This window comes from Globicephala melas, chromosome 6 (genome assembly GCF_963455315.2).
Source record: "Globicephala melas chromosome 6, mGloMel1.2, whole genome shotgun sequence".
Classification (NCBI taxonomy): domain Eukaryota; kingdom Metazoa; phylum Chordata; class Mammalia; order Artiodactyla; family Delphinidae; genus Globicephala; species Globicephala melas.
In genome coordinates this window covers 112,822,752-112,849,618 of record NC_083319.1, presented here as the reverse complement: position 1 = coordinate 112,849,618, position 26,867 = coordinate 112,822,752, and the positions used below count along the sequence as shown (strand labels likewise).

The window sequence follows — 26,867 nt, the reverse complement described above, 5'->3', positions numbered from 1 at the left end:
GGCATAGAGGGAACCTACCTCAACATAATAAAGGCCATATATGACAAACCCACAGCAAACATCATTCTCAATGGTGAAAAACTGAAAGCATTTCCTCTAAGATCAGGAACAAGACAAGGATGTCCACTCTCACCACTATGATTCAACATAGTTTTGGAAGCCCTAGCCACGGCAATCAGAGAAGAAAAAGAAATAGAAGGAATACAAATTGGAAAAGAAGAAGTAAAACTGTCACTGTTTGCAGATGACATGATACTATACATAGAGAATCCTAAGACTGCCACCAGAGGACTACTAGAGCTAATCAATGAATTTGGTAAAGTTGCAGGATACAAAATTAATGCACAGAAATCTCTTGCACTGCTGTACATTAATGATGAAAAATCTGAAAGAGAAATTAAGGAAACACTCCCATTTACCACTGCAAGAAAAAGAATAAAATACCTAGGAATAAACCTACCTAGGGAGACAAAAGATCTGTATGCAGAAAACTACAAGACACTGATGAAAGAAATTAAAGATGATACCAACGGATGGAGAGATATACCATGTTCTTGCATTGGAAGAATCAATATTGTGAAAATGACTATACTACCCAAAGCAATCTACAGATTCAATGCAATCCCTATCAAATTACCAATGGCATTTTTTACAGAACTAGAACAAAAAAATCTTAAAATTTGTATGGAGACACAAAAGACCCCAAAGAGCAAAAGCAATCTTGAGCAAAAAAAATGGAGTGGGAGGAATCAGACTCCCTGACTTCAGACTATACTACAAAGCTACAGTAATGAAGATAATATGGTACTAGCACAAAAACAGAAACATAGATCAATGGAAGAAGATAGAAAGCCCAGAGATAAACCCACACACCTATGGTCAACTAATCTATGACAAAGGAGGCAAGGATATACAATGCAGAAAAGTTTCTTCAATAAGTGGTGCTGGGGAAACTGGACAGCTACATGTAAAAGAATGAAATTAGAATACTCCCTAACACCAAACACAAAAATAAACTCAAAATGGATTAGAGACCTAAATGTAAGACCAGACAGTATAAAACTCTTAGAGGAAAACATAGGAAGAACACGCTTTGACATAAATCACAGCAAGATCTTTTTTGATCCACCTCGTTGAGTAATGGAAATAAAAACAAAAGTAAACAAATGGGACCTAATGAAACTTAAAAGCTTTTGCACAGCAAAGGAAACCATAAACAAGATGAAAAGACAACCCTCAGAATGGGAGAAAATATTTGCAAATGAGTCAACGGACAAAGGATTAATCTGCAAAATATATAAACAGCTCATGCAGCTCAATATTAAAGAAACAAACAACCCAATCCAAAAATGGGCAGAAGACCTAAATAGACATTTCTCCAAAGCAGACATACAGATGGCCAAGAAGCAAATGAAAAGTGGCTCAACATCACCAATTATTAGAGAAATGCAAATCAAAACTACAATGAGGTATCACTTCACACCAGTTAGAATGGGCATCATCAGAAAATCTGTAAACAATAAATGATGGCGAGGGTTGGAGAAAAGGGAACCCTCTTGCACTGTTGGTGGGAATGTAAATTGATACAGCCACTATGGAAAACAGTACGGATGTTCCTTAAAAAACTAAAAATAGAATTACCTTATGATGCAGCAATCCCACTACTGGGCATATGCCCAGAGAAAACCATAATTCAAAAAGACACATGCACCCCAATGTTCACTGCAGTACTATTTACAACAGCCAGGCCATGGAAGCAACCTAAATGCCCACTGACAGACAAATGGATAAAGAAGATGTGGTACATAAACACAATGGAATATTACTCAGCCATAAAAAGGAACGAAATTGGGTCATTTGTTGAGATGTGGATGGATCTAGAGACTGTCATACAGAGTGAAGTAAGTCAGAAAGAGGAAAAAAAAATATCGTATATTAACGCATGTATGTGGAACCTAGAAAAATGGTGAAGATGAACCAGTTTGCAGGGCAGAAGTTGAGACACAGATGTAGAGAACAGACGTATGGACACCAAGGAGCAAAAGCCGCGGGGGGGTGGGGATGGTGGTGTGATGAATTGGGTGACTGGGATTGACATGTATACACTGATGTGTATAAAATTGATGACTAATAAGAACCTACTGTATAAAAAAGTAAATAAAATAAAATTCAAAAACAAAGAAACAAAACAAAACAAGAAATGTAACGTAAAATTAATTTTTAAATTAATTTTTTAAAAATTAATAAAACAGAATAGTGATGTCTAGGGACGAGGAAAAGGGGGGAGTGGGAACCCGTTGTGGAGCAACAGGCTCTGGACGCGTAGGCTCAGCGGCCATGGCTCACGGGCCTAGCTGTTCCGCGGCACGTGGGATCTTCCTGGACCGGGGCACGAACCCGCGTCCCCTGCATCGGCAGGCGGACTCTCAACCACTGCGCCACCAGGGAAGCCCATGTTTTTGTTGTTGTTGTTGTTTTTTGCGGTATGTGGGCCTCTCACTGTTGTGGCCTCTCCCATTGTGGAGCACAGCCTCCGGACGCGCAGGCTCAGCGGCCGTGGCTCACGGGCCTAGCTGCTCTGCGGCATGTGGGATCTTCCTGGACCAGGGCACGAACCCGCGTCCCCTGCATCGGCAGGCGGACTCTCAACCACTGCGCCACCAGGGAAGCCCATGTTTTTTAAAAAACAACCCTCTTGGTTCAGTTCGGTAGATATTTACTGAGGACTACACAAATTTTAAGTTCCTTTCCATATTCACATAAGGCGCTGTAAGTAGAAAAATTAAATATAATTCTCCGAGTTCGTTCATACAGTGGTAGAAATACACTTTTAGACAAATACCTAATAAAATGCACAAATCTTATAACAGCAATGTGCACTGAGAAAGCAATTAACTGCAGCAGGGAGGGGTCAGGAAAAGTATAAAAAGAAAATGAAAATTCAGCTCAGCTGAGTCTTACTGTTATACAGTCTACCTGGAGCACCTGGGACACATGCTAGAAACCACCAATGCCTCGTTTTACAGATTAATGTTTTTCATTACCATATTTCCCATACCTGTACTCCTTTATAATTTGACAAAAATGTATTCAGCACCAACAAGGTACCTGACATGGGCTGGAACTGGCCAAAAAAGTTAATAAAAGAGCTCACAGACCAGGAGTCAGCAAATTTATTCTGTAAAGGGCCAGAGGGTAAATATTTTAGGTTTTGCAGATCCTATGGTCTCTGTCCCAAGTCAAATTTGCCACTGTAGTATAAATGCAGCCAGAGATTATATGCAAACAAATAAGCATGAACTGTTTAAATAAAACTTTATTTACAAACAAAGACGTGGGCCGAGTTTGCTAACCCGCATCAGAGACCAGGAGGGAGATGAGTAAGTGGAGCAGAGGTGATGCTGAGTGTTGACAGCACAGAGGACAACAGCCAACTCAGCCTGGAGGCGATAAAGCAAAACCTGACAGAACACGAGGTTCCAGAGGGAAGTTGTGAGGAGGAGGAGGGCACAGCACAAGTCTGTGCTCCCTCTGTCCGTCTAGTTCAGCCTGTCTTACATCAAGGCTGGAGGGAGGGAAGGCCATTAAATTACAGGCCTGCTTCTAACTGCTCCTCCTCTTCACTTCCTTGTACACATTAATATTTACAAAATAATGTTGGGATAATGGCATTCTCTTGCTCAAAAGAGAATGTCCCTATTTGTCCCTATTTGCCAAATTCCAATGGTATAAAATGCTGAGCCAGCCCAACTAAACACATGGTAATTATCATACACTTGTCTGAATTACAGCTTTACGTGTACGTGTTATTTCCGTTACTATAGACTGCCTTAGAGGACTAAAACAATTCCACAATCCACCTTCTCTGCTCCAAAACTCAGGTTTCTTTGTGCAACGAAATGTGTTAAAATTTACTAAAGTATGCTGTTTTAACATGTTTATTCATTGTAAAAAATTTTTTGAGAAACTTTTACTGCCAAATATTATATTAGTGGAAAAACGGAACTTGGCTTTCTCTCTAATAGAACCGTAAATTGATCTTAGAGCGCCTGTAAGAGGTTATAAGAGCTTACTTACTGTTTAACTTCCGTGTAATTTGCCCAGAAAGCAGATATCCCAGGTCCACCAGAATAGTTTTATCTGCTTTCTACTGACTTTACCGTTTCTGTTTTTGAAGAAAGGTTCCTCACCTATGAGAGTGCTAAGGATCCTTACAATTGTATTACCTTCATGTATATTTAAAAAGATTTTTAATTGTAGTAAAATACACAGAACACAAAATTTACCACCTTAACCATTTTTAAGTGCATACTTCAGTGGTATTAAATACATTCATATTGTTGTACAACTATCACCACCTGTACAACTCTTTTCATCTTGTAAAACTGAAACATTAAATGTTAAACAGTTCTCCACACTCCCCTCTTTCCCTCTTCCCTAAACATCACTATTCTACTTTCTGTCTCTATGATTTTGAGTACTCTAAGTATGTCATACACATGGAATCCTGCAGTATTCATCTTTTTGTGACTGGCTTATTTCACTTAACATAATGTTCTCAAGGTCAATCCACTGTAGTATATGTCAGAATTCCCTTCCTTTTATAAGGATGACTGATATGGAGGGTTACTTCTGTCACTTTGCTATTTGTTTTCTATATGCCTTGTGGTTCTTTTGTCCCTATTTCCTGCATTACTGTCTTCTTTGTGCTTAGTTGGCATTTGTATTGTGAAACATTTAAATTCATCTCTCATTTACTTTTTTAAAATATTTATTGATTTATTTATCTTTGGCTGTGTTGGCTCTTTGTTGCCGTGCACCGGCTTTCTCTAGTTGCGGCAAGCAGGAGTTACTCTTTGTTGCGGTGCACAGGCTTCTCATTGCGGTGGCTTCTCTTGTTCCAGAGCACGGGGCTCTAGGCACGCGGGCTTCAGTAGTTGTGGCGCGCAGGCTCAGTAGTTGTGGCTTGTGGGCTCTAGAGCGCAGGCTCAGTAGTTGTGGAAGCCCCTCTCATTTCATTTTATATATTGGGTTGGCCAAAAGGTTCGTAGTTGTGAAAGCCCCTCTCATTTCATTTTATATATTGGGTTGGCCAAAAGGTTCGTTCGGTTTTTTTCTGTAAGATGGCTCTAGTAGCACTTAGCTGTCTTTAACTTCATTTGAAACAATTTTGTTAGATTGTATGTGACAGCTGTCATATCAGCATGCATTTAAAAAAAGACATCAGGGACTTCCCTGGTGGCGCAGTGGTTAAGAATCCGCCTGCAATGCAGGGGACACGGGTTCGATCCCTGGTCCGGGAAGATCCCACACACCTCAGAGCAACTAAGCCCGTGCACCACAACTACTGAGCTTGCGCTCTAGAGCCCATGAGCCACAACTACTGAGCCCGCATACTGCAACTAATGAAGCCTGTGCACCTAGAGCCCATGCTCTGCAACAAGAAGCCATTGCAATGAGAAGCCCACGCACCACGACGAAGAGTAGACCCCTGCTCGCCACAACTAGAGAAAGCCCGTGCGCAGCAACGAAGACCCAAGACCCAATGCAGCCAAAATAAAATTAAAATTAAAAAAGACATCAAAATTGGTGAATTTTTGTGTAGCCATTTTAATATTGAAGATGGAAGAGAAAAAGCAACATTTTCAGCATATTATGTTTTATCATTTCAGGAAGGTAAAAACACAACCGAAATGCAAAAAAAGATTTGTGCAGTGTATGGAGAAGGTGCTCTGACATGTCAAAAGCAGTTTGCACAGTTTCATGATGGAGACTTCTCGCTGGACGATGCTCCACTGTCGGGTAGACCATATGAAGTTGATAGCGATCAAATCGAGACGTTAATTGAGAACAATCAACATTACACCACCTGGGAGGTAGCTGACATACTCAGAATATCCAAATCAAGTGCTGAAAATCATTTGCACCACCTTGGTTATGTGAAACGCTTTGATGTTTGGGTTCCACGTAAGATAAGCGAAAAAACCTTCTTAACTGTATTTCCGCAGGCAATTCTTCACTACTTAAATGTAATGAAAACGTTCCGTTTTTTAAAACAAATTTGTGACAGGCAATGAAAAGAGGATACTGCGAATAATGTGGAACAGAAGAGATAGTGGGGCAAACGAAATAAACCACCAACAACCACACCAAAGGCTGGTCTTCATCCAAAGAAGGTGATATTGTTTATATGGTGGGATTGGAAGGGAGTTGTCTATTATGAGCTCCTTCCAAAAAAACAAATGATTAATTCCAACAAGTACTGTTCCCACTTAGACCAACTGAAAGCAGCACTCGACGAAAGGAGTCCAGAATTAGTCAACAGAAAACGCATAATCTTCCATCAGGATAACGCAAGATTACATGTTTCTTTGATGACCAGGCAAAAACTGTACAGCTTGGCTGGGAAGTTCTGATTCATCTGCTGTATTCACCAGACCTTGCACCTTCGGATTTCCATTTACTTTGGTCTTTACAAAATTCTCTTAATGAAAAAATTTCAATTCCCTGGAAGACTGTAAAAGGCACCTGGAACAGTTCTTTGCTCAAAAAGATAAAAAGTTTTGGGAAGATGGAATTATTAAGTTGCCTGAAAAATGGCAGAAGGTAGTGGAACAAAATGGTATATACGTTATTCAATAAAGTTCTTGGTGAAAATGAAAAATGGGTCTTTTATTTTGACTTAAAAACTGAAGGCACTTTTTAGTCCACCCAAAAAGTGTATACCTATTTTCTCTGTGTTAACAAGGGGATTACTTTCGATACCATAAAATTACAGTACTCTAATTTGGACTTCTACCAGCTTAACTCCAATAACATATAAAAACTCTGCTCCTGGGCTTCCCTGGTGGCGCAGTGGTTAAGAATCTGCCGGCCAATGCAGGGAACACAGGTTCGAGCCGTGGTAAGGGAAGATCCCACATGCCACGGACCAACTAAGCCCGTGCACCGCAACTACTGAGTCTGCGCTCTAGAGCCCTCAAGCCACAACTACTGAGTCCGTGTGCTACAACTACTGAAGCCCACGTGCCTAGAGCCCATGCTCCGCAACAAGAGAAGCCACTGAAATGAGAAGCCCACACACTGCAAGGAAGAGCAGCCCCCTCTCGCTGCAACTAGAGAGAGCCCGCGCGCAGCAATGAAGACCCAATGCAGCCAAAAATAAATAAATTAAATAAATTAAAAAAAGAAAAAAAATACTGCTCCTTTACATCTCTGTCCTACTTCTTTCAGTTGCTGATGTCACCAAATTACATCTTTGCACAATAATATCATTGTTTGTATGTTTCAAAATGTAAAACTAATAATTTTTTTAAAGTGCATTAGTCTCTTAAATCATGTAGAAAAACAAAATGGGGAGTTACAATGATACCAGCTTTTAGACTAGTAATTGCTTTTTAAAAAATTTATTAGTCTCAAATCATGTAGAAAAAGGGGAGTCACAAACCACTGCTGTAACAATTCTAGCTTTTATAACTGCCCGTGTATTTACCTTTACTGAGCTCTCCATTTCTCCACATGGCTTCAAGCCACTGTCTAGTGTCCCTTCCTTTCAATCTGCAAGACTCCATTTAGCACTTCTTTCAGTGCAACTCTAGTAGTAACAAATAGCTTCAGCTTTTGTTTATCTGGAAATGACTCTCATTTCTGAAGGACAATTTTGCCAGATATAGGATTCCTGGTTGATAGCATTTTTTCTTTTAGCACTTTGAATATATCAGCCCAGTTTCTCCTGGCCTGTAAAGTTTCCACTGAGAAATCTGCCGGAAATCTTACTAACAATTCCTTGTATGTGATAAGCCACATCCCTCTTGCTGATTTCAAGATTCTCTGGCTTTCAACAGTTAGGTTATGGTGTGTCTGGGTGTGGGTCTCCTTGAGTTCATCCTACTTGGAGTTCATTAAGTTTCTTAGACGTTTATATACATGTCTTTCAACAAATTTGGGATGTTTTCAGCCATTAACTCTTCAAATACGCTGTCCGTCCCTCTCTCCCTCTTCTCCTTCCTATGATGCACATGTTGGTCTGTGTGACAATGTCCCACAGGTCCCTTAAGCTCTGTTCATTTTTCTTCAATCTTTTATCTTTCTGTTACTCAGACTCAATAATTTCCATTGTCCTAGCTTCCAGTTCACTGAGTCTTCTTCTTCAGGAAAGGTTCAAATCTGCCTTTGAATCTCTCTAATGAATTTTTCATTTTAGTTATTGTATTTTCCAGCTCCAGACTTTCTTTTTTGGTTTCTTTTTAGATTTTCTATCTCCTTATTGATATTTCTGTTTTGTTCGTATAGTTTTTTTTTACTTTCTCCATGTCTCCTTTTAGCTTTGAGCCTCTTTAAGACAGTTGTTTTCAACTCTTTGTCTAGTATATCTGCCATCAGATCTTTTTCAGGGACAGTTCCTGTTAGTTTATTTTTTTTTTTTCCTATGAATGAGCTATACCTTCCTGTTTCTTCTTTTTTTTTTTTGGTGGAAAGTAGTCATTTGAATCTAAAAATGCGGTACCTCTGGAAATCAGATTCTTCTCCTTCCCCAACATTTGCTGTTTTTTTTGTTTTTGTTGATTGTTGTACGTTGTCTCTGAGCCAAGATCAGTGTGAGGCACAAACTTAAAATCCTCTCAGGTCTTTTCTGAGTCTGCATGTTTCTCTGGATATGCATGGTGACTTTTTTTTTTTTTAAGATGTTGGGGGTAGGAATTTATTTATTTATTTTTGCTGTGTTGGGTCTTCATTTCTACGCAAGGGCTTTCTCTAGTTGTGGCAAGCGGGGGTCACTCTTCATCGTGGTGCGCAGGCCTCTCACTATCACGGCCTCTCTTGCTGCGGAGCACAGGCTCCAGACGCGCAGGCTCAGTAGTTGTGGCTCACGGGCCCAGTTGCTCCGCAGCATGTGGGATCATCCCAGACCAGGGCTCAAACCCATGTCCCCTGCATTAGCAGGCAGATTCTCAACTGCTGCGCCACCAGGGGAGCCCCATGGTGACTTTTTAATTTCCCTCAGATCCATGGTTGCTTTGAATGCCTTAAGTTTTAATGTCTGTCTCCCCAAAGGTGAAAAGAGAGAAATGTAGCAGGGGGGAAAAGAGCTGCTGGCCCTTTAAATCCTCCGGAAGTCACTTCAGCCAGAAGGGGAGAGGCTTGCAACAAATTGGGGAGGAACCATAACAATGGCTGCCCACCTCTTTCCCCCCAGATCTGAAGTAGCCATCAACAATCAGAGCACAGATCCCTGATACGTGGAGGACAGGGACCTGTCTGCCCACCCTGGTTCCCACAAGGTGCACGCAAGCTGCTTCTGGGATGCGTGCACAGCTGGATGTCTCAGTGCTGGGATGTGGGGGATGAGTAGCCCCTGCTACCTAAGAGGTGAAATTGACTGAAATTAACCACAATTTACTATCCAAGCCTTCCCCTGGAAGTTGCAAAGATTCCAGAGATTCCAGAGACCCAAAATAGTTACATCAGATAGATTCTGTCACTGTATTGTTGTACAGGTGGGGAGACAGATTCCTAGTGTTTCCTACTCTACTATCTTCCCAGAATCTTCTCCATCTGTATTTATTTTAAAATACTTTATCTCTTTGATTAAATAGGTAACCAAATATTGCTTTTCAGGTACCCAAAACCGTCTCTTAATCAAGTGACCAAATCTCTGACAACTCTGTAATCTTTCCTTCCCAAGATTAGATCCCAAATTTAGAAAAAATAAAATAAAAATTCTAGGATACCTCTCACCATATGTATTAGTTAGCTCAACATTTTTGTAAGAGCTGCATGGAAAGACTTACCAAATCAACAAAGATGCTCAGCATTTTCTAGGTTAAGTTTGTATACATAAAATATTATTGGGCTTCCCTGGTGGCGCAGTGGTTGAGAGTCCGCCTGCCGATGCAGGGGACACGGGTTCGTGCCCCGGTCTGGGAAGATCCCACATGCCATGGAGTGGCTGGGCCGGTGAGCCATGGCCGCTGAGCCTGTGCGTCCGGAGCCTGTGCTCCGCAACAGGAGAGGCCACAACAGTGAGAGGCCCACGTACAGCAAAAATATATATATATATATATAATTAATATAAATATTTCAGAAAATGCATGCTTTATGGAGGTCCCAGAGATTTGTCAATGACTTTGCTGTCCGTTTTTACCCTTAGGGAAAATATTCAACAAGCCAGTAACAAATACCCCTATGGAGAACTGTATTCTATTACTGGTTACTATAAGAAATTAACTACAGCCTTTCAGTCTCATTATCAAACAGGCCTTTGCTTCTTGATGACCAGAAGGCTCCTGGAAAAGACTGTACTAGGAACACTAAACTACTGACACCTCAGAAAACACACTCTTGAGTACAGGCTTCTGAGCTGACACTGCTAACGTTGAACAATGGACTGAGTCAATATTCCTAAGGCTTTTTCAGTCCAGAAGCTGATACACATCATAAAAGCAGACTCACCGAAAACCCAGCATGATAAGAAATACTAGGACTGAATGAACTGAATTAAATGAAATTTAATTATGTGTATTTGTTTGAAATACAACTGGTATTATACATATATTTTTAACGTTCCATCCTTCTATACTTAATGAACATATGAAGTTCTATTCTTTCTCTTCTTAATCTATCTCTACCGTCAATTTAGTAAATTATGCTTTTCTAGACTGAAATATAACATCTTGAAATGATTATTTGCTTCTCACTGACCCATTCAGAATTTAGAAATAGTTTTACTGAGTTTTACTTTTCAGGAATATTGTAATTTTCATTGGTTCAATAAGAATGTACACTCCTTTTTACCAGAATATAACTACACAAATCAATTGTGCAACCAAAGCCATACTTGGACTGTCTTATGTGAGGATGAATTTCATTCAATCAGTTATGACAAGCCTGCTGCCCACAAATACACACAGAGCCAATTCCTACATTGTGCCACCAGGGTACTGGCCTAGTGCCTGACTTACAAGGTCTCAGCATCACAGGTGGCAAGGTCATTTAGTAGTAGCCAAAAACCTTGGCAAATCTGAAAACCCTCAAGAAGAAAGAAAATCACCCATATTTATAGGTACTGCAGGTGAAATTCGGTGGAAAATGTACTGGGCTTGGTTTACTGGCCTTGGGATAGAAGAACAAATAATATTTCAAAAAGTCCAATCTAAGATTCCTTATGAAAACTTCTGGACAGAAATCAATTCTGTGGCCTTAGTAGCTACATAGTTGCTCAATTCTATAAGGCTCTGGATTTTCAGAGCAAACTCAAGGAAGTCTGTATGCCTAATTAACACTCTGACTGCACCTAAATATTAGGGCTAACCCTACCAGACCAGACTTTCTTTTAAAAGAACATACATTTGTAAATTACCAGGAGACGAGACTATCAGAAAATTTATCCAACACTTAGAAATAAGCCAAAAATAGTCAGTGGCACATCTTTTTAATATCTACGTGGGGAAAGGCCATTCAAGGATTGTTCAGCAGAATGTACTTACTTCATATCATTGTTTACTACTGATTAAAAGTCACAGACTTAGCCTGCTTCCTAACTTGACGAGGTTTTTTTCTAGTAAAGATGCAAACAAGGAAGTATCACTGAAGAGAATGGCTTGAGCAGTTGGAGAATTTCCTTGTCTCACGCGTCTCTGCTCCCACTCCCATTCTAGAGATGGAACAAAACCATCTCAGACTGATTTCAACCTACAGCCTACAGCAAAAATGGCCTCTGACCTCTGTTTTCCTGCTTCAAAGCTCAGAGAGTAGCAGGTTGTTTTTGTGTAAATAATTACCATTTTAAATAGGCTAACAAAACTTGTCATTTTGAAGGGCAGGAAAAAATGCTATTAACTTAAAAGAAAGACTTGCCAAATTTTTATTGTTTATATGGAATAATCTCAGATGGACGAAAAAACTAGAGTAAATCTCCATAATTTCTAGGATTACAAGAAAAATATATGTACACACACACATATATATCGTTATGTACTAAGAATATTTATCCAACAGAAAAACCAAATCCATAGGGCTTCCCTGGTGGCGCAGTGGTTAAGAATCCACCTGCCAATGCAGGCGACACAGGTTCGAGCCCTGGTCCGGGAAGACCCCACATGCCGTGGAGCAATTAAGCCCGTGCGCCACAACTACTGAGCCTGTGCTCTAGAGCCAGCAAGCCACAACTACTGAGCCCACGTGCCACAACTACTGAAGCCTATGCACCTAGAGCCTGTGCTCCGCAACAAGAGAAGCCACAGCAATGAGAAGCCTGCGCACCACAACGAAGAGTAGCCCCCGCTCGCCTCAACTAGAGAAAGCCCACATGTAGCAACGAAGACCAAAAATAAATAAATTAATTAATTAATAAAAGAAACTAAACTAAACTCAACCAATAGATTATCAATGTACTTTACAGTATAATGTTACGGAATTTAACAGCAAGCATTTTAAAGTCCAAAAGAGACAAAAGAATAAAAATAAGCACAAGCAATGGAATATATCAGATAAAACTGTAATAAAAAAATAGCACCTCGTACACAAACAAACATTACTATCTGACCTTCACCACAACAGTACCGTCGGCTACCTGGTAGGAATATCCCTACTACTGAGTGAGGATGTAAAGCCACAAAGCAGTTAAGTAACTTGTAAACGTAATTACCAAGCTGATAAGTAGGACAAGCACTCAAACCCAAGTCTTCTCACTCCAAGTTTTGGGCTCTGCCTAGTAGGCTTAATTGTGGAACGTGAGGTAAGGAAAGCTTGAGGAATACGATACTACCCTACTCGACAGTACTTTTAACTCAAGCTCTCATCTTACCATATCTCCAAGTTGCTGCCAAGACCCTCAAAGTCCCCATCTGTATGACGTTATCAATCAGCTGATGAATTGTGCCAAGGCGGTGCTACCACAGACGCAGCCTTCCTCAGTACCTTGACATAAGCAGACTGGGGCCTCCGCTCTACAGTAAATCACAACCTGCTTGGAGAAACAACTCTAATGTGACATTATTCAGAGTACATTAACAAGGGTGCACGATGCCCTGAAGGTGAGTGTAGACTGGGAGGAATCCCATGGACTATTAGGTCAGAGCTAGAAACAACAGATGTACAGACAGCAAAGCGGATGGATCAGAAACAGTCCTTAGGGGAAAAGTAAAACTGAATGAGATATAATACAACAGGTACACATTTAAAAATACATGTATACAAAACAATGATGGCTATTTTGCAGACATAGACAGAGATATTGATTAAAGACATTAGAAGGGCTGCCTAAGGATAGAGGGGAGTGGAGCAGAATTGAGTACGAAGTGAAAAGAAACAAAGCAAGGGCTTTGCTGGAATGAAATATAATGCACCTCTTAAAACTAATGCAACTGATCTCGGGACTTCCCTGGCGGTCCAGTGGTTAGGACTCCGAGCTTCCACTGCAGGGGGGCATGGGTTTGATCCCTGGCTGAGGAACGAAAATCTCGCATACGGCATGCCCGAAAAAACAAAACAAAACCTTATACAACTGATCTATAGGGACCGACATGTCAACGTAATCAAGATAATTTTTAAGTGACAAAAGCAAGACAGAGCATGGTATGTATACTATCCCATTTCTGAATACGCATGTCTCAGTGTATACATGTGTATGTTCAATATGAAAAAGAAAGCACACCAAACCAAAAGCAGTGGTAATCTCAGGGACAGAACGGCAGGGGAAGACGGCTTTCCATCTCCAAACCTGTAAATAATTTTACAATTTAAGTTTGTAAAAAGAACATTTTATAAACTCTGCTGTTAGATAGGGGTAGGTTCAAACACCAACTGTGACTTTGGGCAAGCTACTTAACCTTAGATTTCTTACCTATTAAATAGAGAAAACTACAGTACGCTAATTCACAGGGGGATTTAAGAATTAAAAGAGACAGCAAATGCAACACTCCTAGCATACAGCTCCCTCCATTCTCCTACGTAATAGCCTGCAATTAAAATTAAGGATGGGTGATAATGAGAAATGCAACAGGAATTCAGAGAAAGAAAAGATCATGGAAAATCAGAGTACCTATGGAAAATCTAAAGAGGCTGGGACTTGAGCTGCGTTTTTTTAAAAATGGTAAAATGTTAGTAACAGAGAGTTAGGGATGCGGAGGAGAAGGTACTACCAAAATAAAATAAATAATCAGAATAAATACACAGGAAGAATGAGAGGTATAAACCTGTGTCCCAGTGCCAACCACAAAATGAATGTGCGATAACTATCTGGTACATCCATGAAAAAGGGTGCACACTAGGGAACAGGAAACAAGACTGCGTACGTAGAATAGCTCATATTTTAGAGATCCTTGAACTCAAAACGAAGACTGGATTTCACGCTGTTGCAGGACAAGGCTTCTAGAGCTGGAGTTACCGACAAAGCCACATTCTAAGATAAGGTGGCAGTAAGCCAACTGACAGCATACAGAGTAATCAATCAGCTACCCGCATAAAAATATAGTTACTTACACACACACACACACACACACAGGACACAACGTATACGACACACACAGCAGCATCGCCACAGACGGAAACGAGACGGGACCTGAACTCAGGAGGGAGGTCACGAGAGCTGGAGTAGGCGTCCAGTTAATACTCGTAGTACAAACAAACAAGCGCTGGATGAATTCTCAACAACACTTACGGAGTAAGAGCCAGTCTCCCACGTGCTAACTCACCTGGTCCTCTTGAAACAAAATGCCTTTCTGGGCATTTATTCGTTTAAACAGATCCCCTCCTTCACAGTAATCCATCACTATGTAGAGAGAGCCATTTTCTAAAAAATATAAACGTTACAGTCCATTTTTTAAAATGTACATCAAAAGCATAGCTACATTAAAAGTACCTAAAGGTTTACTAAAAAGCAGCAATTAATTAAATACGTTCCACTAAACTAAAAACAGAACCACAGCCAGAAGAATTGAAGTGCAAAGTCAAGGTTTACTGGACGTACAGACTGTGCGGTAACTTGGGTTAACAGGCAACTCCATCATTAATGACTTTTCTGCCAAGAATATATCATCCCATTATCCACACTGACATAAATATCTCTGCAATATGGACAAAATACAGACAGATATAGTTGATTTCATTTAATAGATATATTTCCTTAAACGTCAACTATAAAAATCACATTTTTCCAATCATTTGTCAGAGATGGGTAACCTTGGGTTTTAGCTGACCATTACTTTCCAGCTTTATTTCATCCACTTAATTACCTGTTAAACAAACACAATAACAGATGCTGCGATGAACTGGCAGGACTCAACAGTGAGACAGTCTCTACTCTCCTGGAGCTCTCTTTGTAGTGATACATAATCTGTGAACGAACATGAAGATGGGGCACTTCCCTAATCACCTGTATGCCTCAGTCCACAGGATAAAAGACTTCCATGACCCTTCCTGTGGTAGACAGGATGAGAAGAACACTTCTAATCCTTCTCTCCACCCTCACTCTTCCATAGGACTAAGACCACACCACTTCTTCCCAGGTAAGGAAGAGCGGCCAAGATCACCTATTACAGCTCAAGGAACAGCCTTCCCAGAGTTCACTTCTCTTGCTGCCTTGTGCTGATGGTCTTGCTCCCGGCACCTTGGATGGTGGTCTTGTTACTCGCGGTGCTCACATTCACCTTGTATACACTGCTTCCAATGTGCCCAGGGTTGGGAAGCTACATGAATGAGCTGATTAAGAATCTGTGTAACTCTTTACAATTGATACGAAAAGATCATCCAAATATACATGTGAGAAATCACTGTGTGAAAAAAAAACCCCAGAAAACCGTACAATCTACTACTTATGAAAAATATGTATAGAATGTCACCATTTACATAGCATGAGAAACAAAAAGACAAAAAAAAAGTACCGTGTGCTATGATTTATGTATGCTTATTAATGCTTAGAACATTTCTGGAGGGAAACTCAAGATAGTGGTAAAACAGTGGGTACCTCCAGGAGGGAAAAACAGGTGACTCAAAACTAGAAACAGAAGGCAAATTTTTTACTGTTATGTAACCTTTGAATTCTGTACCATCTGCATGTAGCAAAAATTAAATAAAACCATTACAAGGTTTTTTTAAAAAGGTGTGTGTGTCCGTGTGTGAGAGACAGAAACAGACACAGAGACAGGGAGACAGAGAAGGTTAAACAGGACCTGAGAAAGGAAATGGAGAAGCAATCCTGAAGAAAAATATCTGAGCTCTGCTATATTTTTTGCTGTTTAAACATTTATCATTTATTTTGGGATAAGTACTAGTTAAAATGTAAGGTTAAAAGAAAAGTCTTTTCTGCATGAGGGAAATACTAATCTGTTTTGTATTCCTTCGATCATTCAAGCACCTGAGTGCCAACTATGTTCCAGGCACTTTGCACAAGATGCCAGGGATACAGAGATATAAGACACCACCCCTATCACCAATGGGCTCACACAGTACTGAAGAAACACCCTCCAAAAAAACCCAACATAATGACCACCTAGAAACTGCTTGAAATTGAAGCAAAAAGACTGTAAGGCGAGTGACAAAGCCTCAAGGCATGTTAGAAAACGACCGAGAGTTTAAGAGAGGACACGAACTACGACCTCTCAGAGAAGAATGCACTGCTAGCAGGCTAACCCTGTAATTCTAACACTTTTTTCCCTTCATCGCCTCTCACTTGAGAAGCTGAAAAAAAATCCCAGATTCCCTAATTCCCAGTCTCCCCTACAGTTAGAGGGGGTCACTGACCCCATATCAGTCACTAAGATCTAAGAGGAAATTTGAACAGTGGCTTCTGAGAAAGCACTAGCTCGTCTGGTCACAGGACAGACAAGAGCAAGCTACTGGTGCTGCCCTTGCCCCTTCTTCTGGCATCTTTTGGATGCAGGCGCTGCCTGGAGTTGCAAAGCGTCTTCTCAGGACAAGGAGACAGCATTAGGCTTAAAAACGTGCCTATTAAGGATGTCAGAGTAGAAATCAGACAGGGCCTAAGCTGCCATATACACCCTATACACAGGACAGCTCATCTTTCAGACTTCCTGTTAGGTGAGATCATTAAATATCTTTCTCACTTAAGCCAATACTGGCCAGATTTTCTGTTACTTGCAGCAAAAAGCAATCCAAATTTAGCCTCAAAGAAAAGCTTTCTTCAAGTACATAGAGAAGTTACATTTTGGCAACACCAATGGGGAACAAGGTGAATGCCAACACAAGCTCCATAAGTGAGACTGAAAAGCTTCCATTAAAGATATAAAAGCTACTTTTGCAACAGTAAGAAGTAAAACAAACTTATGAGGTCAAAAAAACACAGACTGTAGGAAAATACAAACAAAAGAATGAAAGCAATTAGAAGGTGATAGCTAGAGACAACTAAAAACAGAGAGCAATATATGAATAACAGTAGAGAAAACAAAACTGTATATAACACAGATACCCCAATATACAGTGACACAACACTTTCTCAATGATAAGATCAAATTTTTAAAAATTTTAAAATGTTAGGAATATAGACAAAAATGTCTAATTATAATATTTAATATAATCTAATTATACATTCATATACCTGAAAATACTGTTTTCTCCCCACTCTCCAGTTTTACAAAACGATTTTATCCTAATTTTTCACATGTGTCATCAGTATAAATGTCTTTTATTGATTCACCTATGTTTTCCCGATACACATGATCTTCATTTCCTTTTAAGTTAACTGAAAGAGAGCACTTTTAAAATCTGTTTATGTTGTCAGTGGAATTTTTTCTATGTCCTAATTCCCATACACATAAGATTGGGACTTTAAAAGAATCATCCTAGAGAGTTCATATGCATGATTGTCACAACATAACCATACTGCCTTTTAAGTGACTTTAGAAGGCTTACAATAGTATCTGCAATTATGACATCAGTATTAAATTTCTTTGATGCCTCTTTTTAAAACTGATTCTGCCTGAGGACCTCTATAAGCACTCAAAACTAACTCAGTGAAGTTTTCTTCCCCAAAACCACTTTGTTATTTAATGTATTTTAAAATTTGAGAACACATCCTGTAACACAAGAGACTTTCTAAGAAAGAATTCATCTGTAAGCTAAGACAACTTTATGACAAACAAATTTTGGAATATTTTTCCTTATCTTAAGATATATATGGATTCTTTAAAAACAGTGAAATGAAAACTTTCCTGAAAAAAAGAAAAACCAGAATCTGCAGGCAGAAAGGGTACAAAATGTTCCAAGAGAGACAGAATCAGAATTATTAATACTAAGCCATATTCTGGTGAATTTCAATTCTAAAGAAAGAATCCTTCGAGCATCGAGGAAAGATAAAGTAAATTACCTTCAAGAGGAGAAGCTTTATGCTGACCTCAAACTTTTCTACAGAAACATGCAATGCCAGAAGATATAATGTGATTGTAAGGGAAAAGGGGTCATCAAAGATACTCATTCACGTATAAAAGCATCAGTTAGACACTCTCAGAAATGCAAACAGTAACTGCATTGAGGGAATACAGCATCCATAAGCTCGTCATGAAAAAAAATTGATGAAATCCAGAAAAGTTGGAGATAAATTCAAATATCTCTGGAAAGGGGTATCTAAGTTATAAAAGAACTAACAATAAGAATTGAATCTCTCTAAATATAGAACAAAGGCCAAACAACTCTAAGAAATATAATTTCAGAACAAAAGATAATTATTAAATATTTTTACCCTGTCAAGATGAACGAAAATCAGTGGGGAGGAACTGTAAAGACACTAATTTCCTCACCTTTCATGGCAGGCATTCAAAATAACATCAAAATTTTCACTTTTTTAACCAACTTGCTTATTTTTAAAAATTGAGAGATTTAAAATGTTCACATATGTAAGTTATTTTTAATCATTTTAGAGAAAAATTAAATATTTGTGTTTCAGAGCTCCCAAAAGCTCTATGAGAAACTAAGAGGTCCAAAGAGCTACATGATTAAAATGAGAAGATGGCTCAGGTGAGGCAGAAACAGGGACCAAATTCTACACCAAATGTATAGAATCACCAGACGAAACTACATCTTATAAATCTGAGAATGAACTTATAGGCCAGGGCTGGAGAGCTTGTGAGAAAAAGGAACTCTCATGCCCTTTAGTCTAAGGACTCCACTCCTAAAAGACTGCCACAGTACACAGACACCTGTACAAGGACGTCCAGTGCAACACTACCTGTAACACTACCTGTCCAGTGCAACACTACCTGTAACACTACCTGTAACAGTGAAACACTAAATACAACCTAAGTATCCATAACAGAAAAGAGGCTAAACAAAGTGTGATACAGCCATAAAGTGCATCCGATGGAAAACACTGCAGATGTTACAAGAAAGTTGTAAAGAATGGGGTGCATCAATACACAGTGACATGGAAAGATACCCACGAGAGACAAAGTGAAAAGAACTAGATGCAGACATATATATTTACGATCCCACTTGTTTTTAAACGTCAAAGGCTACACACATATGCTTGTTCCACACAGTCACAGAAAATACAGGAAGGAATCAATGTGGAATTATTCACACTGCTTACCCCTAGGGAATGAGAATGAGTGGGAGGAACAGAGAGCTTGGGGTTCATGCATGTCTGCACTCCTGAATACGTTTACCATGAGCATTTACTCCTTTAAAACTAAACGCCAGTAACAATATAACCTTATTTAAAGAACGTGCTATTCCTTTTGAATCATTCAGATGTTTCTAGGTGAAGCATTCAACATAAATACAAAACGTCTGATAGAACATGTGTTGACATACATTCAAACCTTTTACCTTGAAATAGTAAAATCTTGATGAAAGAAGAAACTAAAAGACAGATGCTAAGGGAAAGATAAATAAAGGAAATTCAAGGTCCTGAGAAAGAAGAGATGGTTAACATTGTACTCTTTCACATGAGCTATAAAGCCTCATTTCACTGCCATCATAAAATAAATAAACTGAGTACTTTATGGCATAAGGTGTTAATGATCCATATACTTTTAAAAGTATGTTCTACTTTACTAGATACCAAGTTTATTTGGGAACAAGGATACTTTAATTCAGCTGCTGAAGCTGGTATGTAATGCGACCCTGAAATGGTCATTTAAACTATCTTTTACTTTCAATCTAGATTATCTTTCTATTTTGCAACTGACAGAGATTTATGATAATAGGAATGACTTCAATAAACCACCTTTTCCTGCCTTTAGAGAAGCTTTGTCTTATCTTAGTTCCGGCATTACCAAATATGATGGTAGATATTTCCAAAACAGCAATACTTTATAATACTTTAAGAACCTGAGAACACTCTCAAGCAGGATACTTTCTAAAATCGGAACATTTTCTCAGTGGCAGTGGTGGTAGCACTTAAAAGAAGTTTAGTTTAAAAAGGTATAAATGACTGTTCCTCCTATGCCTAAAATGCATGTGTATTGAAGCAGAAATGATATACTTTTCTTCCTGAGAATAATTCACAAAAAGATCCTTAAAAGGGAAGTATACAACAGTTGTCATAAGGCTTAGGAGTTCTTTTGAGCGCTCTTGCAAAATTTATCTGACCTTCAAATGATTCTCTATACTGGACAATGTTTGGATGCTTCATGTTTGCCAGCACTGCAACTTCTCTCCTTGATTCTTCCCTTTCTTTACTGGACATCTTAAATAGAAGGAAAAAAGAAAACAGTAAATTAAGTAAATAAACAACATAATAGTCCATCAAAAAGAGAGTGGTTAAAAATAACGCTACCGGGACTTCCCTTGTGGCGCAGTGGATAAGACTCCGCTCTCCCAATGCTGGGGGCCTGGGTTCAAACCCTGGTCAGGGAGCTAGATGCCACATGCCTGCCGCAACTAAGGAGTCCGCAAGCCACAACTAAGGAGCCCGCAAGCCACAAGGAGCCAGTAAGCCACAACTAAGGAGCCCGCAAGCTGCAACTAAGGAGCCCGCCTGCCGCAACTAAGACCCAGCACAACCAAATAAATAAATAAATAAATATTTTTTTAAAAATAATAATGCTACCAATGAAGCACAGCCCAAATACTAAAATATAGCTAGAAGTTAAAAAGAATAAGTTGAAGGCACAAATACAACAAAAACATTTTAAGATGTTCAAACCACATTAAGTCACAGAACAGTAGGTGAGGTATCTTTTTTAAACACATAAACATGAGCACACATCACAGAAAAAAATCTGAAAGGATTTACAGACTCTTTTGAAATTAGTGGTTCTCTCTGCAATTACGGCAGTCTTTCACTTTAGGTCATGCATTGCCATATATTTTTTTATTCTCTCCTGTAACCAGACTTCTACTTGGATGACCAAACAAAAAATATACTTACGCTTGAGATGTTAATTTCTTTGATAACATACTGTCTGCCATCTTCTATAGATTTAACAAGAATGGCTTTTCCGAATGAACCTTCTCCAATCTTCTGTACTCTAACATACTTCTCCATGGTTCTTTTTCTAAGGCATCTTAACAGATAGGCTAGATATTAAAAAAAAAAGAGTAACAGAAATAAAGCATGTCATCTATAACAATTATAATATTTACTTCAAATTCTATTCCTCAGTGATTTGCTTACTTAAAAAAAAGATATATAAAATCTTTACTGAAGGTTAAATAAACTTTAACTCAATTTTAGTCATGCAACCTAGAGATAGCTAAAAAGAGAAAACCAGTGACATTTCAATCTTATAAGAATACTTTGGAAAGTCAAATACTGTACATACTTAAGGGAGGATGAAGCAAACCTTTTCCTACATGAACTAATTAATTAGCAGCATTACTTTACTACCTGCAATAAGAACACAAGCTTAGCAAGACTATTTCCCAAAGTTATTTACCTCATCCTCTCTTATTAGACATTTAGGCTGTTTACAGTGTTTGCTATTATAAAAGAACTTCAGATTAAATTTCTGTACATACATTTTTATGTACTCATTATAAAGATTTCCATAGTATACACTGTGAGTTCAAAGAATATGCACATGTTAAAGCTTTCAAACACACTGCTTGTCTTACAGAAACGCCTACTAGCTTGCTTGCATTCTGACCAGCAGTGAATAAAAATGCCCGTTCCTACGTACTCTTTTAACAGTGGTTATTATTTATTAAAATATTTCAGAGGCAATAAAGGGTAGTAGTCAAAGAGCACTAAAACCTTAGAGTCAGAGAGCCTGGGTTTAAATCCTGGCTTTAGCACTTATTTGCTATTTGACCTTGGACAAGTTACTTATCTTTAAGTGGCACAGTTTGTTCATCTGTACAATGTGGCCAACAACGGGACCTGCTTATAGAGCTGCTGGGAGGATTAGTCAATTTCATTAATGTCTAGAGAACAGTGACCGACACACAGTGAGCACTGTGTCACAATCTGTTCTTACTGTTATTCGTTATGTTGGATGGGGGGAAGCAGTGTCTCACTTTTTTTTGTAAGCTCCTTTGCTTACCAATGAATCTGAAAAATTCTTCCACGTTTCTGAACTGTTGCATTTCTTCTCTTTTGAACTATTCATTCAGGTTCTTTGTCCATTTTCTACTGGGATAGTCTTCTTTATTGTTTTTTAATTGAAGTATAGTTGATTACAATACTGTGTAAATTTCAGGTGCACAACAAAGTATTCCAGATACATGCATACATATTTTCAGATTCTCTTCCATTGTAGGTGGTTACAAGATTAGGAATATAGTTCCCTGTGCTATACAGTAGGTTCTTGTTGTTTATCTATTTTGTTTCCAGTAGCTTGTATCTGCTAATCCCAAACTCTTAATTTGTCCCTGCCACCCGTTTCCCCTTTGGTAACCACAATTTTGTTTTCTATGTCTGTGAGTCTATTTCTGTTTTGTCATTAAGTTCGTTTGTATCATTTTTTAGATTTCACATAAGTGATATCTTATGATATTTGTCTCTGTCTTACTTTACTTAGTATGATAATCTCTAGGTCCATCCATGTTGCTGCAAATGGCATATTTCATTCTTTTTTATGGCTGAGTAATATTCTATTGTATATATGTACCACATCTTCTTTATCCATTCCTCTGTCGATGGACATTTAGGTTACTTCCATGTCTTGGCTATTATAAACAGTGCTGCTATAAACGTTGCATCCTCTTTATAGTTTCTAGTTGCTTGTTACAGTGATCTGCATTTCTATCAATAATCTTTCTTAACTCCTTCAGCATTTTTATTACCTCCTTTGCTGAATCAGGGTCTGGTAGACTGGAGAGGTCTGTTTCATTGTTCCTGCAGGGGATTTCTCTTGTTCTTTTACTTGGGAGTAGTTCCTCTGCTTTTTCATTTTAGTTAAATTTCTCTGACTCTAAGAATTTAAGAGAAACAGTTATCGTGGTCTCACAGGGCTGTTTTTATGTGGGAGTGTCCCTGTGTAGACTGTGTGAGTCTGATATTTTTGGTGTGAAGGCTGTTTTTAGTGTGGATGCTTGCCACGTCTTTCCTCAGGGTGTGCTGGCCCTTGTCCCCTTGCTAAGGGGTGTGTCTGGTGTTGTGGTGACCAGAGCCTGCAGTGGATACTGCGTGGGGCCTCTTCTCTGCCCTGTAGTTGTCACAGCCCTGTCGGGGACAGGGTCTGCTCCTCAGCTGTCACAGGTGAAGCCCCCAGATCCAGTTACAAGCTGCAATACGAGGAGTGAGGGCCTGGAGCACTGGGAGACAGGAGCCAGTGTGTGCTCCTCCCCAGGAGCTTTCCACCAGGACATGCAACTCTGTGATGCCACCCGTGTGCACACGCACAGACTTCACTGTTAGTGAACTAGTGCTAGTGCTGCCCTCAGGGGCCACCTCAGGGCCGCCGTGGACGTCCCTCAGGCATGCATGAGTTGTCCCAAAACCCACGCACCACCACGAGAGCCCGCCACAGCCACAGCCTGGGACCCGCTGTGGGAGGACCGGTGACTGGCTCTGATTTCAGCCCCACCTCTGTGTGCATGCCCACAAACTGCACAAAGTCCACGGCAGCCAGAGCCATGCCCGCTGTGAGCATGCTGATAATGGGCTGCTAAGGCGGCCCACACCCCTCCCTTTATGCACTGACAACAGGCTCTGACGGCGGGCCCACGCTCCTGCTGTGCGCACCCCCAGTTGTGTCCTGTGCCACACTCCAGGCCCCTCGGGCTGTCTCCATGCACCCAACCTGAGTCCCTCCCCGGGTCTGTCTGCTGAAGCCTGAGTTGCAGCACCCAGTTGCTGCACACACCAGCAGGCGCATCACAGGCTGGAAAGTGCAGCGGCATGGCCAAGACGGTCTGTGCTGCACTCTCTCTACCCTGTAGGACAGCAGGCCGGCTTCCACACTGTCCTCTCAAGCCTCTGAAGCTCCCTATCTGTCCCACCGAACCTCCCAGCCGGTAAAGGAGGTTCCCAGAGCGAGGGAACATTTCCTCTTTCACAGCTCCCTTCCAGGGGGCAGGTCCCATCCCAATTCCTCGTCTCCCTTTTCCCTTTGTCCTATTTAATTACTTGGGGATCTTTACTGCAGCTTTGGTTGTATGAGATTTTCTGCCAGCTTTCAGTAGGTATTCCATGAGAATAGTTTCACATACAGATGTATTTTTTAAAATGTATTATTTACTTTTGGCTGTGTTGGGTCTTTGTTGCTGCGCGCAGGCTTTCTCTAGTTGCGGCGAGCGGGGGCTACTTTTCATTGTGGTGCATGGGCTCTCATTGCGGTGGCTTCTCCTGTTGCAGAGCACGGGCTCTAGGCGAGCGGACTCAGTAGTTGTGGCTCATAGGCTCTAGAACACAGGCTCAGTAGTTGTGGTGCATGGGCTTAGTTGCTCCGCAGCATGTGGGATCTTCCCGGACCAGGGCTCAAACCCGTGGCCCCTGCATTGGCAGGCAGATTCTTAACCTCTGCACCACCAGGGAAGTCCCATAGATGTATTTCTGATGTACTTATGGGAGGAGGTGAATTCCACATCCCTCTACTCCACCATCTTCAAGTTCATCTTCTTTTCATTAGTTTGTAAAAGCTTCTTTAATGACGATGTTAGCCCTTCTCAGGTATGAATTTTTTTTGCTTATATGCCATTTGTCTTCAATTTTATTGAAATACAAAAGTTTATTTTGATGTGAACAAATTTATTAATGTTTTCCTTATATTTCTGCCATCAGTATCACACTTAGAAACTTACTGTACCAAATACCGTAAGATACGTGATTAAGGTTGTTAACTTCAGCAAGAGTAACTTCAGGAGAGTGGTGGAGACAGAAGCAAGAGTACAATAGGTTAGGTAGTGAAAGCTTAAAAAAGTGAAGGGAAGGGGAGGAGGACAGATGGAGGGAGAGGAAAGGAGAGAAAAAGTGTCCCAAAAACAACCTCTAGCACTGCTTATTGGCAAGATCACACATACTGTGAAGATACATGAATTCACTTTGTTAATCTAAAAATAATAAATATTTAATTTAGGGGGGTGTGGCCAAGATGGCAGAGTAAGAAGACCCTGAGCTCACCTCCTCCCACAAACACACCAAAAGTACAACTATTTAAAGAGCAGCTACCTATAAGAACCACCGGAAGAACAGCAGAAAAGATTTTCTGCAACTGAAGATACAAAGAAGGAACCACAATGGGATGGGTAGGAGTGGTGGAGACCCGGTATAGACAAGACGCACAGCCATGGGCAGGTGACCCACAAATAGGAGAATAATCACAAATGCAGAAGTTCTCCCCGAGAAGCAAGGGGTTCAAGCCCCATATGAGGCTCCCCAGCCCAGGGCTCCTGCACCAGGTTGATGAGCCCCCAGAATACCTGGCTTTGAAGGCCAGCAGAGCTTGCATACAAGAGAGGCAGAGTGCTGTAGGAAAAAAAGACTCTACTCTTAGAGGACGCACACAAAATCTCAGCCATTCTGAGATACAGCTCTGAGAAGCAATAATTTGAAAGAAGCTTATATCAAACCCACCTGCTAATCTTGCAGAGCACCCTGGAGAGGCAGGAGGGCCACTGGGACTCCCCTGGGGACACAGGCGCTCGCAGCAGCCATTTTTGGAAGTCTGTTCTTCCACAAAGACACTGATGGTACAAAAGCCAGCTTGGAGTCCTCCCTCTAGCCTATTAGCAACAGGAGCTTACCCAACCACTAACCAGATGGCAACAGCCCTGGAGGCCACCCCCTGGGGACCTGTAGTCAGCTACGCTAGTACCCAGCCCCACCCACCAGTGGCAGCCACCACAGGAGGCAGGACCTGACAATCAACCGGGCCACAGGGCAGCCCCACCAAAAAAGAAGGGCCCACATAAGGGACACTCCTAGAGCACATAGCTCTTGTGACCAAAGAGGAGTGTGCCACTGGGCCCCACAGGACAACTCCTACACAAAGCCACTTGTCCAAGATTGGGAAACACAACCGACCTACCTAATTCATAGAAATAAAGATAGATAATTAATTCAGTAAAATGAGGAGACAGAGGAATACATACCATAGGAAGAAACAAGACAAAACCCCAGAAGGACTATGCAAAATGGAGATAAGCAATCTACCCAATAAAGAGTTCAAGGTCATGATCATACAGATGCTCAATAAATTCAGGAGAAAAATGGATGAACACTCTTAGAAGTGTGACAAGGAGTTAAAAAACATAAGGAAAAAACCCAACAAATATGAAGAATACAATCACTGAAATAAAAAATACACTAAAAGGAATAAACAGTAGATTAGATGATACAGAGGAACAGAGCAACAAACTGGAAGACAGAGTAGTTGAAATCACCCAGCTGAAGAGAAAAAAGAAAAACTAATTTTTAAAAATGAAGATAGTTTAAGAAACCGCTAAGACAACATCCAATGTGTAACATTAGCATGATAAGGGGTCCCAGGAGGAGAAGAGACAGAGAAAGGGGAAGAGAACTTATTTGA

The 26,867-nt window shown here is 40.3% G+C and overlaps 1 protein-coding gene across 10 annotated transcripts in view; it reads right to left on the bottom strand.

Moving 5' to 3' along the window:
* Positions 1 to 26,867, bottom strand: part of NEK1 (NIMA related kinase 1) — a 231,528-nt gene that overhangs the window by 174,042 nt on the left and 30,619 nt on the right. For all 10 annotated transcript variants that reach the window (XR_009564445.1, XM_060301363.2, XM_060301362.2 and 7 more), the window contains 3 exons: positions 21,326 to 21,474; positions 20,545 to 20,641; positions 14,694 to 14,791 (listed from right to left, as the gene is read on the bottom strand). Coding sequence is in view for 9 of the 10 variants with exons in the window: in XM_060301363.2 (XP_060157346.1) it covers positions 14,694 to 14,791; positions 20,545 to 20,641; positions 21,326 to 21,442 (312 nt within the window). In the remaining variant the exon portion in view is untranslated. The remainder of the gene's footprint in view (positions 1 to 14,693; positions 14,792 to 20,544; positions 20,642 to 21,325; positions 21,475 to 26,867) is intronic.